We start from the raw sequence: 17769 nt of genomic DNA, 5'->3' as shown, positions 1-17769 counted from the left end.
CATATTATCGATAAGGTACAGCTTAAGGTGTAACTTAAGAACGACGTAGCCTTAAGAAGGTTTCGGGAAGCACAGCCCTGTTCTCCTAAGAAAGGTGTTTGAAGCTCGGTGCAAGTTCAGGTGGTGAGATTAAGCAAATGAGTGCGAAGACAGTATTGTTACTAATTATGGGTGGTGATTGTAAGTGGATCTAATTGGATTGAATTTAGTGCACATCAGCTGATCCTAATAAGCTCTGAACTTGTTCAAGTTCAAATGGAAAACTATAAACTTTGTCTATGGATTGAATTAAAAAGGAGATTGAAGCTGTACATGGTGGTAATGGTAAAAATCATGGTAGAATGATACATATTATGGATGTGGATATAACATGTGGATTAGGAAAATATGTATTTAGTGTGTTTATATTATACCCATAGCACTTTGGTAGGTATTATACTTACTTTTTTGACATACTGTAGACTGGAAACAGTGGGTCTCATTCACTAAGCATGCATACACACAAATTTGTGCATGAAATCTGCATGTTTCCGCGAGCAAATCTTGATTCACCAAAAACTTTCGCACTAAAATGTATTCTAAATTTACACAAAAATCACAAGTATGAAACCACGTGCGGCCTTAAGAGATTATTTCATCTTAATATGACTATAATTAAATTATATTATATTATAATATAAAATTAATAAGTAATACAATTTGATTTATCCTTAAATATATTTCATCTTATACAGAGAAAGAGTAAGAAAAGCTGGCATGGCTTCAGCTGCATGCTTTCTCTGAATAACGCAGATTTACGCGTGTGTATAGCTGGTAATGAGAGGTCTGTAATCTCAGTTTGTATAAAAGTTGTTTATTGTGTTTGAACTGGTTTTGAGAATGACACAGGTGGCATTGCTCGGGGATCTAGCGAGAGCGATGAAAGGCTGTAAAACCCTTATATGGAGATGGTTTGGGCGTGTTTTATGCAAACGACTAACCTCGTGCACGCGGCCGCTCATTTAAAACACTCTAAATTCAATAATATTAGAACGAGATTAAGAATAAATTATTGTGCGTATAAGCATGTTGTGAATTAAGCAGAGATTTTTTGTGAGAAGTTCTCCTGTGTGTACGAATTACGAAGTAATCCACACGATTATTTGTGAATTGTGTACCCAGTGTTTGATAAAGCAAAGGAAGTGACAAGGTCTAGCAAACTGAGGACAAAATATTTCTCATAGGTCAAGGGTTGAGACTTGAGCGAAACAAATGTAGCTCTTCATTAAGACAGGGTCACCACAGCCCACAGAGTGAATAGCCTGTAGAATTCCACCTTCTTACTCACACATGACTGAAATGCTTTCCAGTTAAAAGAAATTGTTCAGTGAGATTGGCTTGACAGAATTCATGAGTGCGTATAAAGGTTTAGCTATACTTGAGAAGCAACAAATATTTGTCCTCACAAATACAGTGAAACATGTCAAAATCCCACAAAGAGACCCTCGCTTGATGAGGTGTCTTTATTATTATAGTGAAACCAGCATATGTGTGTGTGGTTTTATCTGTATTTGTGGTCAAGGATGTTAATTTTTTTGCATCTTATTTTAATCTAAATTCTAAATTATCATTGTAATTGTCATATATTAAATGTCAAGGTTTTCATTTTGTTTGTGTGTCTCGTTTACAATCTACTCTTGCTTTTAATGTAACTTTCAAAGCTTTTCAGCATTTAATATCAATGACAATGTGAAGTAACTTGGTTTCCTCTAGGTTTCTCAAAGTTTATTTCTTCTATATTAATAAAAAAGCAGCACTCAAATCATTCCTAAAATGTGACAATCAACAAAAATTAAATGGATAAATTAATAAAATTTAATAAAAATTAAAATAATGATGATAATATTTTTCTGTTAATGTGATAAAACTTCTCTAAAATTGAGTACATTCAGGAAAGACAAAGATTCAGCAAGAATATTTTCCACTAGCCTAAAACAGTGGCCTTAAATTAACATTGATAATTCTATAGAAAGACTTTTTATCCCCAATGGCATGAGTCAAACTGTCCCTAAAGTCTGTCTTTCTTTACACTAAGATTATGAGGCTTGGCTGCCCTAAGGTAATTTAAATAGGCTTGGCTGCCCTAAGGTGATTTAAATAGGCCTAGATCTCAACAAGTTATTGTGTAGACCAGCCTCGTACAGTACATCCTCTATTGTTGAATTATGCCTTAGCTTATTTCTCTTCCAAAACTCTCTGAGAAGAGATATATTGGATTAATCTGAACAAAAATATGACTCACCATTGGGGACCTTTACAAGGTTGAATTATCCCACAGTAATCTTTGGTCTACAGTATATAATCTTTTGAGGTGAATCTGGCCTGGATGGCACGAGAGCCCGAAGGCTGTATTGCAGTACTGAAAGCACTTAATATATATTTTATTGGTAATAACGTCATCAAATAAACCTTAATGGACATGGCAGAAAGTAAATGTCAAAAAAAAGAGATACAGAATGAAGAATATGGAGTGAAAAATATCAGAAAATATTGTGGTTGTTGTTAATGACTGTATAAATGACCATTCATCTAGAAATCCTACATTGCTGTACTTGTGTTTTCGCTCCAAAATCTCAATATGTAAACTAATAAAATGTAATAGACATTTTAATTCAAACCAATATTAATCTCTATTTATTAATTTGTAAGTGGGTTAATGTACAGTCAGACGGTCATTTACAGAGTTCAGAGCTCCAAGACACTCCCCAGCCTCTTTCATCTCACCTAATAAAATCATTTCATGAAATCAATATTTCATGTCCAGCCATGCAATAAGTGGGATGGCTTTACAGCAAAATAAACCCTCTCAGGGTGATACAAGACTCCTCAGCTTCACGTCAGGGGCTATTTTGTGAGAATGGCCCTCTGACTATACATTAATCCTGAATTCATGCCTTTGTACAGGATTCACTCAATGTGCTTACATGTAAAGGATAATATCCATAGCCAGAGATGTACATTGTGTCTGTGGAGATTAACTACAATAATGATTGTCTGCGTCTCTTTGAAGAGCAGAATATTCCTCAACAAAAGGCTCCACATTAACATAACGCCTACAATAGTTTTACAACTCAAAACTATTGTCGTTTATATGGGCAGCGTTGCTTTTCTCAGGCATTTTGGTTGAGATGACAGTTAAAATCAGGCGTCTGTCACTGTTATCCAACCAGCCAAACAAAAGCTGCTAAGTGCAGACAGAATTTATATAACCCTTTACATAACACAGCACAATACTTCAAGTAAACACGTTTGTTGTGCGATTCACAAGTTAAATCACTAATTCTCTTCCGCCTGTATGTCGAGTAACTCTCGCAGGGAAAATGGTGTTAAACTCTAAGAATACAAGTCCTAATGAAGGATAAATTTTCAATTACCACCTGACAATGAATAATTAATACCATTTGAGACATTTGAGATAGCTCACAGGGTGTTTTATATATAAGTAGAATGTAAAAGAAAAAAATGCTGAGAAATGACTGATTAAAAAAAATTACTAAATAATCAAATCTAATGATTTCTATAGAGAATAGTTCATGTTTATTAACAACGTACTATTCATTTATGGAAGTCGTGCTCAACCTTTATTAAATATTTATGGTGAGTAAGGTAGTTATTGTTTCTATGATGAAAGAAATAATATATGATAAAAATCAATAAGAAGGAAAATATTTTAAACAAGTAAATGCTGTCGGATATGCTTTTGTCCATAAGGAAGATCTGAAATGCCAGAACAAAACAAGAATTGGTCGGAAAAAAACTGAACTGACAATAAGACATCTTTTGAACTACGAAGCCTTGTTAGAAAAATATTTTCACTATATACTACTGTAGACTTTTACACAGTCTTTTAGACAGTGGAGTACCTCAAAGGGATAGTTCACCCAAAAATGAAAACTCTGTCCAAACCTGTATGAATGTCTTTTTTCTGCTGAACATAAAAGAAGATATTTTGAAGAATATGGGTAACCAAACAGTTGATGGGCACCATTGACTTCCATTGTATGGAAAATACAATAGAATGTCAATGGGGTTCCATCCAGTTTAGTTACAGACATTCTTCAAAATATCTTCTTTTGTGTTCAGCAGAGAAAAAGACATTCATACAGGTTTGGAACAACTCGAGGGTGAGTAAATGATGACAGAATTTTCAGTTTTGGGTGAACTGTCCCTTTAAATTGATGGAGTGTGGCTGGTTCAACATTCGTTTCAAGGGTTGTCTGCATACATCAAGGTCAAACCATGCAGGCTAATGAGATTACACTTTATACCTTACTGTACTTCTAACTATGTTGATGTACTAAATTAACAATCCATCCAATCCAATTGCATAGGAAGCCTATGAGATGTCCAAATGCACGGCATCAGACTCATTTTAGGTCACGGGCCAGATTAGATTAAACGTCACCTTATGCTGGCCGATTTTTTATTTGATAAACCTTGATGTACCCATGCAGAGCGTAAATACATGGTCTTATGCAACTACTGAATTTCAAGAGCAACTTTCACAAGATTAAATCCACATACAAATTGTATCAATGGAAATATTAATTACCTGCACGACAGCTATAACATTTAACACAAATTAAAGAGTTTATCTGACCTGCTGTTGCAAAAAAAAAAAATATATATATATATATATATATATATATTTTAGCATGATCTAATTTAAATGTTTAAACATTCAAATCATCCCGCGGGCCAGATTGACTTATGTATTCTTATCTGTGTTTAACACCTCTGCCAAAAAAGCCTATGAGAGGTCTTCAAAACCTAAAGAACTCCAGATCATGAGGGAATTTACTATGCAGCTACAACAGAACAATTAATAAAATATTCAGATATGCACAATCGCCCCTCCTAGGCACTGACTGTCATGGTTTCTGCAGTATCCTAACCCAAAAGCTCACCGTGTACAGCCCTATCCTGTAATGCCCTAAACATCAAAGAAAGCTGCGCTCATCTCAGGTCATTCTTGGCTTCTTAGCACCAAAAAGCCTTTCTTTTATATGTGTGCAATGTGTACGTAAGCGCAGGAGGGATGGCAGGACACCTTCCTACTAATCCAGTCCTCAAGTCACCCTCCTCTCTGTAAGAACCAGGTGATAATCTTAATCCTGCTCTTGGACAGGACGCCACGTGATAATGAGACTAAACTGGACATACCTTAAACACCACCAGTCTGTCAAGCTGCCTAAAATGGGCCAAGTTAGTATACAATTTTTTTTACTCAATATTTCAATATGCTAAAATGTATTAAGAAAATATGCAGAGAGAAAAACTAATGCAAAGAGGTGTTCGGTACCTAATATTTTAGAAAGATACATTTCTCCTGTAGTGGGAATTTTATATGAAATGTACAAAATGTTGCTCCTGTTACCATCTCCGTTCTACGCTGTGCGAAGACAACCAATGAACACTATATATTCCATTATTTTATACTTGCATCTTTTTCATCTAAATAAGAATATAAGATGCTATTCACATCAATCAAATGACAAATGGATGTAATCGTGACTACACACTTCAGAATCAGAGGGATTATGTTATGATTTCTTGGAATCTGCTATTTTAAAATCTTTTTGTAATGGCAATGAAACCTGTACAGTTCTTTTCTGAGTGGCAAGGGGGATTTTTCCACATTTAACATGAAACATTATGGACTTACAGCTGCCAAATTTGAGTGGGCAGGCATGTGCATCCATAGGGAAATCCTCCAACTGCATGGGACACTCCGCTGATATGGTCAATCTGAAGAGAGAAAAATTAAGATATGATTAAATCTAGATCAGCACCTCTGAGGATATGTTTTAGAGATCAGTTGTTAATATAAACATGTCTTATGCAAGTTATCATTACCATAGTGACAATCACTGCAACATTAATGATTAATGAATTTTTCTTATTGAAAATCTTCTCAAAGTAGCTATAGGATTGAATAACGAGTGTATATTAATAGGAAGACTGAGCTTGCATGTTGAGTGCTCTTAGATGTATTTATAGAACAAGAGTGCCATCATGTGCCAGAAGTAGAAAGGCTGCCAAATCAGTGAAGTAAATCCCTGCTAATTCTGGCTTTGCTCATAACCACACACACACACACACACACACACATACATACAAATGCTATTTTCTATTCGATTATTCTCAGTTTTCATTCATACACACGGCAGGATTTAAAATACCTATTTTGAGCTGAAACGCCACCTATTGAAATATTAGAGGACTACAAGGAAAAAAACGCCTCGGTTACGACTGTAACCTCGGTTCCCTGAAGAGGGAACGAGCGTTGCGTCGAGAATGACGCTATGGGGAACGCTTTGCGTGATGACGTCTTGAAGCACATGTAAAATCAGTCCAATGGTGTAGCGGGACGTCAGAGGCGGGTGACGTCACGTACCAGGAAGCTATAAAAGCCGGCCCGAAACAGAAAACGAAAGCTTCGTAAAAGTCTGAAGTCGAGCTGACAGGCATGAAGGAGATATGGCAAGGCGACGCAACGCTCGTTCCCTCTTCAGGGAACCGAGGTTACAGTCGTAACCGAGGCGTTCCCTTTCAAGGGAACTCCCGTTGCGTCGAGAATGACGCTATGGGGAACGTCTATACCAACGCCTCCATAGCTACAAATGTCTGTCCTGTGTGTAATCTAATAGAGCAGCACTAGGATGACAAAACATGAGACCCTGGAGCAGAGTCTAGATCCAAAGAGTAAAACCTGACGAAAGTGTGCGGTGAGGACCAGCCTGCCGCATCACAGACATCCTGTAGAGAAACTCCTGAAATAAGGGCCTTAGAGGCCGCCATACTCCTTGTAGAGTGCGACCGGACAGCCAAAGGAGAAGGCTGCCCAGCCGCCTCATAAGCAAGTGAGATAGCCTCGACCACCCACTTGCTCATCCTCTGCTTAGATACTGGACCTCCTTTGTTAGGGGACCCAAAGCACACAAATAATTGATCACTTTTTCGCCACAGGGCAGCTCTGTGGACATATGCGTCTAACGCCCGCACAGGGCAAAGCAAATTATTAGCCTCCTGGTCCGCATTTTGAAAGGGAGGAGGACAGAAGGCCTGCAGAACAATAGGTCTGACCACATTAGTGGGGACCTTGGGGATATAGCCCGGTCTCGAATGAAGAAATGCTTTGATCATACCCGGAGCAAACTCCAAGCATGACGGAGCAACCGACAACGCTTGGAGATCCCCAATTCTCTTGAGAGAGGAAATAGCAAGAAGGAAAAGAGCTTTCAGCGTTAAAAACTTCTCAGGAACCTCCTCAATAGGCTCAAAGGGGGCCAGGGACAAGCCTTGTAATGCAATGGACAAGTCCCATGGTGGCACCCTAGAGCGAACTGCAGGCCTCAGCCTCCAAGTGCCACGAAGGAAACGAGATATCAAAGGGTCTTTCCCCACAGACATTCCACCCAAAGGAATGTGGTAAGCACCTATGGCCGCCACATAAACCTTTAAAGTGGACGGGGTCAGACCTGCAGTGAACCGGTCCTGCAGGAACTCCAGCACTGTACCAATTGGGCAGTTAACTGGGTCCAACCGACGGTCACTACACCAAGAAGTGAAGACTCTCCACTTCAGGGCATAAAGTTTCCTCGTGGAGGGAGCTCTGGACTGTAGAATGGTCTCAACAACCTCAGTTGAGAGACCTGACTCTATGAGCTGGGCCCCCTCAGAGGCCAAGCCCACAGGTTCCACAGTTCTGGGCGGGGGTGAAATATTGAGCCCCCTGCCTGGGACAGAAGGTCTCTCCTGACGGGTAACTCCAGAGGATGCCCGTCGAGGAGGGAGACCAGATCGGGAAACCATACTCTGCCCGGCCAGCGCGGGGCTATAAGAAGCAGGCAAACCCGGTCCCTGCGAACTCTCTCCAGAACTCCCGGGAGCAGAGCAACTGGGGGAAAGGCGTACAGACGTAGCCTCGGCCACGTCTGAACCATAGCATCCAGTCCCAGAGGAGCTGGATGCGTGAGGGAGAACCAAAGTGGACAGTGAGACGTCTCTCGAGACGCAAACAGATCCACTTGTGCTTGGCCGAACTCCCTCCATATCAGCTCCACCACCTCGGGGTGGAGCCTCCATTCCCCGGGCCTCGGCCCCTGCCTCGACAGAGTGTCTGCTCCTATATTCTGGACCCCGGGGATGTAAGCTGCCCTGAGTGACAGTAACTTCCCCTGGGACCACAAGAGGATATGGCGTGCCAAGTTGGATAACGGGCGCGAGCGCAAACCCCCTTGGTGGTTGATATAGGCGACTACCGACGTGTTGTCCGTGTGTACTAACACATGGTGTCCCCTGAGATCTGTGATAAAGCTCCTCAGAGCCCGGAAGACAGCTAACATCTCTAGGCGATTGATATGCCAGGAACGATGATGGTCTTCCCACAGACCTTGAGATGAGCGACCCTCCAGGATCGCTCCCCAACCCGTGAGGGAAGCATCCGTCGTTAGCAGTTTGCGACGACAAGGAGCTCCCAACACTGGGCCCTGGGACAGGAACCAAGGTTTCTTCCACATAACCAGGGCACGTAAGCATCGCCGCGTGACCCTGATTGTGCGAAATGGGTTGCCCCTCGGGGAAAACCCCCTGGTCCTGAGCCACCACTGCAGGGGCCTCATGTGCAGTAGTCCAAAAGGTATCACGTTGGAAGCTGCTGCCATGAGACCCAACAGTCTCTGGAACTGTTTGACAGTGAGTAGCTGGCCTAGCTTTACACCTTTCACAGCTGCAAGGATGGACTCTATACGTGGCGGTGACAGGCGCGCCTGCATCGACACTGAGTCCCAAACCACGCCTAAAAAAGTGGTCCTCTGGAGTGGAGAAAGCACACTCTTCTTGGCGTTCAGCCGTAACCCCAACTCTTTCATGTGGGCGAGAACAACATCTCGATGTTGAACCGCCAACTGATGCGAATGAGCTAAAATCAACCAATCGTCGATGTAGTTCATGATGCGAATACCCTGGAGGCGCAGCGGCGCCAGAGCTGCATCCATGCATTTGGTGAAAGTGCGGGGTGATAAAGCTAGGCCGAATGGAAGAACCCGATATTGGTATGCTTTGCCCCCGAAAGCAAACCTCAGGAACTTCCAATGACACGGACGGATGGAAATATGGAAATATGCGTCCTTGAGGTCTATCGTGACAAACCAGTCCTCGGACCTGATCTGTGGCACGATCTGTCTCAATGTTAACATTTTGAACTTGAGCTGCATGACTGACTCGTTCAGAACTCGAAGATCTAAAATGGGACGCAATCCCCCGTCCTTCTTTGGAACTATGAAGTACCGGCTGTAAAACCCGGCTTCCCTGTCGGAGGGAGGTACATATTCTATGGCCCCTTTCTCTAACAGAGTGTTTACTTCCTGTTCCATAACCAGAACCTGCTCGGGGCCCACCACTGTGGGCAGGACCCCCATAAACCGAGGTGGGCGTTTCTTGAATTGTATCTGATACCCTTTTTCTACGGTCTGCAGGACCCAACGAGAAACATTTGACAGTAGCTTCCACGCTGTCAAAGATTCTACTAGAGGTACCAGCCTCTCGAGACTGGTTTCTGGATTTTGTTGTTGTCGAGTAGTCAATTCGTCGCCCTGTAACGGCGCACCGGCAGGGAACGACCGAACAGACTGCTCTAACACCCTCCTCGGAGGGGGCGGGCATCCCGAGGCCACTACGTTTCCGGGTGGTCCTTGAGATATGTGCTCGCCGGAGACCGCTGCGCCCTGTAACACCTGAGGCGGCAGGGTTGGCAGAACGGTCCCCTGAGGGTACCGAAGAGAGACGGGCACCGTAAAAAGAGGTGTTAACCGCTCTGCTTCGGGGGGGACTACCCTCATTAGTCCTGAGCCCTCGGACGTCAGGATTTCTTCCCAGCAGCCTTCTTGGCAGTAATAACGGTCCGCAGATCCGCTCTACCCCTCGAAGACTGCTGGGTTTGAGCGCGCCCTCCGTGTCCCCGAGATTTTTGTGGGGGAGCACGGGAGGACACACTCTGCTTTTGAGTGGCACGATGATCAGCGCTCTTTTTAGAGGAGTGAGGCTGCTCCCGCTCAGCAGCCTCAATGAAAGAACGGCGGGGGAGAAGTTTCTGGAGTGCAGCAGCCTGTTTTGAAGCTTCTTGCGATTTAGCTACCGCACTGTTCACTGCATCTCCAAATAGCCCAACAGTAGAAACCGGCGCATCTAAAAGAACATGTTTTTCTCTATCTTTGATGTCACTCAGATTGAGCCACAGATGCCTCTCAGTGGCCACCAGGGCTGCCATAGACCGCCCGACTGATTTAGCGGTCTCCTTGGTGGCCCTGAGAGACAAATCTGTGGCTCTACGCAGTTCAGCTACTGTGTCAGGACCAATACCCCCGCCCTCCTCTAAATCACCCAGTAATTCTGCCTGATAAGCCTGCATAAGGGACATCGTATGCAGACACGCTGCAGCTTGACCAGCGGCTGCATATGATTTATGAATCAGGGAAGATGTAAACTTTACTGGTTTAGTGGGGAGTGTAGGAGTCTTCAAGGAAGATGCCGTTGCTGGAGAGAGATAGTTCGCCAACGTCTCCTCCACCTTCGGCATCTCCCCATAACCATGCTCTTTATATTTATAGATGGAAGAGTAATGGGATGTTTGTGGTGTGTATACTCTGTATGACATTGGTTTTCCCCACGATCTCGACACCTCGGTGTGGAGATCGGGGAAAAACGGAAGACTCCTGCGCTGAGGCTGTGCACGAGATGGCAGGAAGCGTTCGTCGAGTTTGCTTTTCGAACGAACGTCCTGCCTATCCTCTGGCCACTCAATAGAAAGTCTGTCAACTGCTCTAGTAACTACATCAAGCAGCTCTTCAAATGCATGAGACTGAGGTGGCGAATCCTCAGACTCAGCTTCAATACTTACAACATCCAACTCCTCAGAGCTGGATAGTTGTAGTATTGGTGCCTCTATCGGGGGGGAAGAAACCGCAGCGCGTGCTTCCACACCCTGATGAGAGGCACTGGATCTGTCAGTAAGAGGCTGAGATAAGGCAGAGCCCGTCTCAACATCCACTGACAGATCCATTTGCGAACCCCAGGTCTGAGATCGCCGCCGAGCCTCAGCCGCGGCGGGACCCGAGCCCTGGGGAACGTGGTCGGGATTGAACCGAGCCAACCGGGATCGGAGCGTCCGCAATGGAAGCGCACAGCAATGCACACAGTCACCACCCTCGAGTGCTGACTGGGCATGCTCCTCTCCCAAACAAACAACACAAAGAGTGTGTGTGTCACCTCCCGTTAAATAACGCGGGCAGGGATGGACACACACTCGATACTGCTGCTTGCTCGCCATATCTGAATAAATATATATATATATAGACAGACAACACCAAATAACAAGGACAGATTTCAACACAGAGCGCGACTGAAGACTCAGAAAGCTTTCGTTTTCTGTTTCGGGCCGGCTTTTATAGCTTCCTGGTACGTGACGTCACCCGCCTCTGACGTCCCGCTACACCATTGGACTGATTTTACATGTGCTTCAAGACGTCATCACGCAAAGCGTTCCCCATAGCGTCATTCTCGACGCAACGGGAGTTCCCTTGAAAGGGAACTGAAATATCACTACATTCAGTTCTATGAGTTCAATACTTCCAACAGTTATCCATTACATCTTAATTCATCTTACAAAAAAAGCTTGAATTGCTGTGCTCCCAACCAATAGAATAAGGAAGTAACTTTTGTACCTTCTGATCACAGCAAAAAAGTAATATTCTTCATGTAAAAGGAAGTTTATGATTAAAACAAGAACAAATATCTTCCAATTTTGCTAAATTTTTCAAGACTTCATTTAACATTTGCATCTCAAGTAGATGTATCTTGATCTAAAGATGTTTAGATATCTGTATTGGAAAATCCTTTCCTTTTTTTTCAATGCATGCAACATTTAATGCCACGACTTTATGAATTTACGACTTTCTACATTTGATTTAAGCCCTTTTTAAGACCCGCAGAAACCCTGCTTAACTTTTCCAGATACACAGTATAAATACAGTTCAAATAAATAAGACTTTCTATATGAAAACAGATAGTTGCCTTTATATATCAGAGTGTTCCTCACAAGGTGATCATTGGTTTCAAAAAGTTAGAAAACCCCTGATGTAGAGAACACTGCAGTGGTTCTGCAGTGGCTAAATCCACTGTCCTGTAGCCCCCTCTAGTGGACCATTTATGAAACAGTTTTTTTTTTACATTATAACCATATGATTTCCTGAAAAGATCTGAGGCTAAACACATTAAATGTGAGATGGATTTTGCAACTGGACAACATTCATCCTATCAGAGAAAGTGACCCTGAATTCGATTGCTGGATGTTATAAAGTATATAAGCGATCTAACATGACATAAGAAACATGAAATGGAAGTAGCATCATATAATTATTGTCGTTCTGTCAAACAGCCAAACGGTTTCAGGAAATTCCTGTTACAAAGAAGTGTATAACAAAGAAATCTTCATGCATCCAACAAACTCGTCCATGATTTTTTACAATGTCTGGTTGCATAATGTCTATTGTCCAAAGTCTGCTTCTAAAGAAAGTAATAAGCAAGGCCATTTAGCAAACCAATTATATGAGATCAAGGCTGATCATTACCATAATGGTTACAGGATGGCAGGCTTATTATGCCACCCTGTGGCCATTAAGTCCTCCCTTAACGTCCCGGCTGGAGCTAATTCAATGATTTGGTGTAAGCAATGCAATAAGATGTCAGCACTGACCCTCAGCTGACAGCGTAATAGAGGGCTTAATATTGGCACAGAACTGGAAATGCTTAAAACCTCCATCATCAGCAACTGAGGATGGGACCAGGGTTGAAGGGCCCATGGTTGCATCTCTGACTGGAAGTCCTGCGAGAATGTAATTAATGGGGTGGGACACGTGAGGCACTGTTCCTTCACTTAATCAGCGCAGGGCCTTCATCTCTGACAGCTCCATGATGAATTGCTGTATTGGAAAAATCAAGGGCTGTCCTCTAAACTCAACCTCCATTCGACCAGCTCGCACAACTTTATCAAAACCAGCCATATGGGAGGCAAGGAGTTCGCTATGTACTTACTGAACACAGTTAGTGCTGAGGTCAGCATTGCTGGACGTGGAGACGAAATGATGTGGCACTGGGGCCTTGACAAATGGTGAGCGCTCAGAGCTTAATCCTTACAGTGAGCTTTATCTGGTTTGTGATAGCCCATTAAAGCTCATAAATTATATATCATTTCACAAGAACGTTCCATCCACTTTTTCCCTATGCCCCATGACGCTTTGCACAAATTATGCGAGTAACTTCTGTTAAACTGTAAACAATCAGTGAAAGGTTTGCTCTATCAACACAATAAGCTTTTTTTTAAAAACAGGGTACAATGAAGTGATATTATTCTACACACCCTTTAGGAAATTTAAAAGTGTAAAAACATCATCAGATTACTACCACAGACCATGAATAACCCCAAAAGCTTGATTATTTCCGCAGCAATATTACGAACGTGTTATATATATCACTGTAGTAATATACTTCTTTATTATGTAACATTCGTTGCCTTAATCAAAAACGTTCATTAACTTTAGCATTGAGTGTTAATATCTCAAAGTGCTTTCTGTCAGTTTGACAAATAACAAATACTGTATTTACCCCGCTTAGAAACATTCCAGTAAACACTGCTAATAGGGTTAGGAAGTGAAAAGGGGAAACAATTACATTTTAAAGCATCCGTGTGAAAACCTGGAAAGAAACGTGAGGATTTTGGGAGAAAAACGAGAGATTCTTAGTGCATACTAGTGAATTATTCATAGGATATATCATAAATTAAATCGAGAGAGCGCACCACAAATACGCAGTAGGGTCTACATGTTTTTTCATATGTTACAAGGGAATACAAATAAAAAAAGAAAATAATCAGGAGGCTCGTCAGTGAAAAGGTGTATAGAAAAAGTAATGGCGGCTGATTCTGTGCTAACACAAAATTACCACAAAACACAAAATTAACAGTAACACAAAATTACTGTTAACCTCAGGTGTATATAAATAATGCACAACTTAAAATACTTAAAAGGAAAGAATAAAGAGATAATATTGTAATACTTTTTACTTTTTAATATTAGAAGTATGTAGCTTTCAGGTTGCATATACAGTGCGTGTATATGTCAATGCAATATATAGAAAATGGGATGCACCAATACCAGTATCGGTATGGGCCCAATACTGCACCCCTGTGCTCGTACTCATTCAAATGCTCTGATACCAACAACAGATACCACTGAGCATGTACAGTAACAGTGCTTGTGACAACAACAAAAAAACAGACAACAGAGCAAACGGAGAGCACAATGGAGATATCAGAGAAGGATGTCTATGAAGTAAATGTATCTAATTAACAGAATATTAAACAGATTAAACGCCCAGAAAGCTGCCTCTTAGACAGCGCATGAATAGCCTATTAAATTGAGTTCTCTTTCATGTCGTCTTGCGCTTGAGTGGACAAATTCACACAAAATTATGTAAAAATGCCCATATAGGCAAGTATCCTTGTGAAACATAGTTGGTTATGTCTTAAGTGAACATAAACAGTTTTAAAGAAAACATGTGTTTAACAGTATGTTGGATATGTGCAGTTCATAAAGTGACAGCAGCCTAATAAACCTACAATTTTATTCTAACAACAAAAGACAGAGAAAATCACTCACTGACTGGTTGAGCCCTGCTGGAGCAGCTCTAAATATTCACTGTGCTATTAAATTAAACATAAAGGGCCAGATTTACTATTGCAAAACCTCTTTTGGTGTAAAAAAAATGTCAGGATTTACTAAAGACACGCAGTGAAAAATTAGCGCTGACAAGGCATGGACAGAGTTATTTTTGCGGCTGACCTTATTGCATATGCATTTGTAGGAGTTTCCCTTTCAGATGCAAAATGTATGGGAGGAGAGTATTCAAATGAATCATGCAAGGTGATTTAGGTTTGCGCTCGTCAATTTACTGGTGTTTGCGCTATTATTTACCGCCCAAAAAAAGCATGTCTTAAACCAACTTTCCACTCCCATCTGCGTTTTTTTGGAATTGCGTTCTTACACTAAATTGACCTGTTTAGTAAATCTGGCCCAAAATATGATAGAGGAATAATATGAACAGTGAAAGTACAGTAACAGTAGCTCCTACAATACATTTTAACAGGCATGACTAATTAGATTAATATTATTTTGGTTTGTCTGCCCAATATTTTTAAGAAATTAAAAATGCAATGAAAATACAGGTAAGAGTATCCCAAATTATGCTACATATCAAATCACTACAGGACTTTGTATTAATTAGCACATTCACAGTCAAGAGCTGATTAAAAAACATGGACAATCAGATATATGTGTCATTATCAAGTGGAATAACAGCTATTTAAATACACAAGAATATAAACAGATTTTAAGGGGGATCAAAGGTAAAAAATTCTAACAATTGCTCATTGAAAAACTCATATTGGTCTACCAATATGGTATACCATACTACTGAATATTGAAGCGGATGTGTCCCCCTCAATGTCTATGTTATAATGTAATAAATCCTGTTGTTTTATTAACACATTTTATATATATATATATATATATATATATTTGCAATTTTTACAATGCATATTTGCCTACTGCACCATTTTTCTCAACATCAACCTCAAGCTAAAAAAGTTATTTTAAAAACATGGCAGATCCTTCAGAAGATTTGACAGTTTCTAGAACATCTCCCTTTTGTTCGGTCTCGTAACCTCCTTTTTAACTCTAATAAAAGCCTGTAGACTGCGTTCCACTTTTAGAATGTGGGTGGTGAAATGTGTGGCTGTTTTGCCCTGTTTTTTCATGGCAGCTAAGGTGCTCCTTTCCATCTCAGCAAGAAAAGAAAAAACCTTACTGCTGATCACTTTTCCGGAAACAATGTGCGCATTGGTGAGTGGTAAAAAGCCCTTTTAATGGTTTGCACTGTTAGGAAATGCAACACTGGGCAGAGTTTATTGTAGGCAAGCTACAATAGCTCCACCATTGATTTCTAAATGACATGCTCCAAGTAATTTCCTCTCAGAGTCATTAATGTTTGATTGATGATCTTGTTCAATCTACAGTCTAAAAAAGCAGCTCTATCTAAGGCTTTATCAATTGAATAATTTTGTAATATGTGTTTGGTCTCACAATATACAACGCAAAGCGAAGCTTTGCAAATGAGCAAGGAATGCGTTTTGTGTAAATGAAATGATCCATGTTCTTTGCCGTTTCCATTTATTTTATATTGCTTTTAGACCCACTATATGAAATCTAATTGTTACCTCTATGGAAAACTCACCAAATTCCCCATTGCATTTGAATTTGAGTTAATAAAAGCTAATAACTCATTATATAATGGATCATCATAACCGTAACCTCAGAGAATAAAAATAACCAATACATAACCCCCATAATCCAAACACTATTACGATTGTGCGCCTCAAAATTCAGCAGTTAAACAAGCAGGTTCTACTATAGAGAGGATTTAGTATTGATGCCATTTCGAGAACAACAATAGCGGCTTTTATACAACAGCACTAACACAGCAGTGCACGGCACTTGGCAGTAGATTGTTGCTGATGATAGCTGGGAGAGCAGAAACTGTATGTGTGTGTGTGTGTGTGTGTGTGTGGATGTGATTGTAAGTGTGCGTGTATGTGTGTGTTCTCTCCCTCTGCTCTGGTATTGCGAGTAATGGAGCAGACAGTCTGTGAAGAACAACTCAACAACAGGGGCATAAAACATACAGCCAACTTTCTCTTTTTCCTTTGTTTCTAACTCACCCTCCTTTTACTTTATTTTCTATTGTACACCGTTAGGTTGGAACACCCTTGGGTGACTGGTCTAGGGTACAAAGAGAAGAAACTAGATACAGTATGTGTGTGGAGTTTCAACACATTTTGAATCTGCCTCTATGTTATTGCAGTGTCCCCAAATAGAGCCTTTGGGGCATCGGTACACTAACCAAAGTCAAAAGATTTTTTAAGATAAAACTGGCTAACATATATGAGGTTTAGAGGTTTAGTCAAAAGTGCAAGAATGATTAGTCAGTGTAATTAGTCTTGGTAGCATCAGTAATAATAGATGTCAAACAATCAGTTTTTTTTTTTTTTTTTTTTTGATTTTCAAGTGTACTGCATTCCATCATTTTCCAGTAAAAGTGTATAATTTTCTGCCTTGTTTTGGTAAATAAAGCTTAAAGTTCCATTTAAAAATAATTTGTTTAAAGTAACATAATGTGTATAATAATAAATATTGAATAATGCATAGAAAAAGCAATTATTTAAATTATAAATATACATAATAAAAAAATATAATTTGTACTTTTTTGTGTTAAGGTCTGTGAAAATATTGGCAGGGCATAAATAACTAAATAAATAAACAAACCAACAATGTTACTGTTGAACCCTGCAGGGACCTGAAAGACCCCACACATGGCCTTCATGGCTTCTATAATTTTCTGAACCCGAGAGAGGATGCTTCTGATCCCTTTTCAGTGTAAGGCAATGTAAATTCTTTGCCTATTGGGAAAATCACTGTGGTCGTTAAATAAATAATAGCACACCTCTCCTCAATAAGCAGGATGATCTGAAGTATCATTCAAGTCTATAGCATAAACAGAGCAAGAAGAATTTTGTCTGTGAAATATAAAGAGAGTAAGTATGAGGAATCTAAAACATGG

At 40.7% G+C, this 17769-nt stretch overlaps 2 protein-coding genes across 5 annotated transcripts in view; one reads left to right on the top strand and one right to left on the bottom strand.

The window, feature by feature from the left end:
- The window catches only part of gabrb3 (gamma-aminobutyric acid type A receptor subunit beta3), a 72788-nt gene that overhangs the window by 4908 nt on the left and 50111 nt on the right, over positions 1-17769 (top strand). The gene's annotated exons all lie outside the window — the stretch shown is intronic.
- gabra5 (gamma-aminobutyric acid type A receptor subunit alpha5) overlaps positions 1-17769 on the bottom strand; it is a 39376-nt gene that overhangs the window by 17910 nt on the left and 3697 nt on the right. For both annotated transcript variants that reach the window (XM_084128015.1, XM_084128014.1), the window contains exon 6: positions 5705-5787. In XM_084128015.1, the coding sequence (XP_083984141.1) occupies positions 5705-5787 (83 nt within the window). The remainder of the gene's footprint in view (positions 1-5704; positions 5788-17769) is intronic.

Source organism: Abramis brama (assembly GCF_963993115.1).
Source record: "Abramis brama genome assembly, chromosome: 11".
In the NCBI taxonomy this organism is placed as follows: domain Eukaryota; kingdom Metazoa; phylum Chordata; class Actinopteri; order Cypriniformes; family Leuciscidae; genus Abramis; species Abramis brama.
The sequence above is the reverse complement of the archived record's forward strand: the minus strand, read 5'-3'. Positions and strand labels throughout refer to the sequence as shown.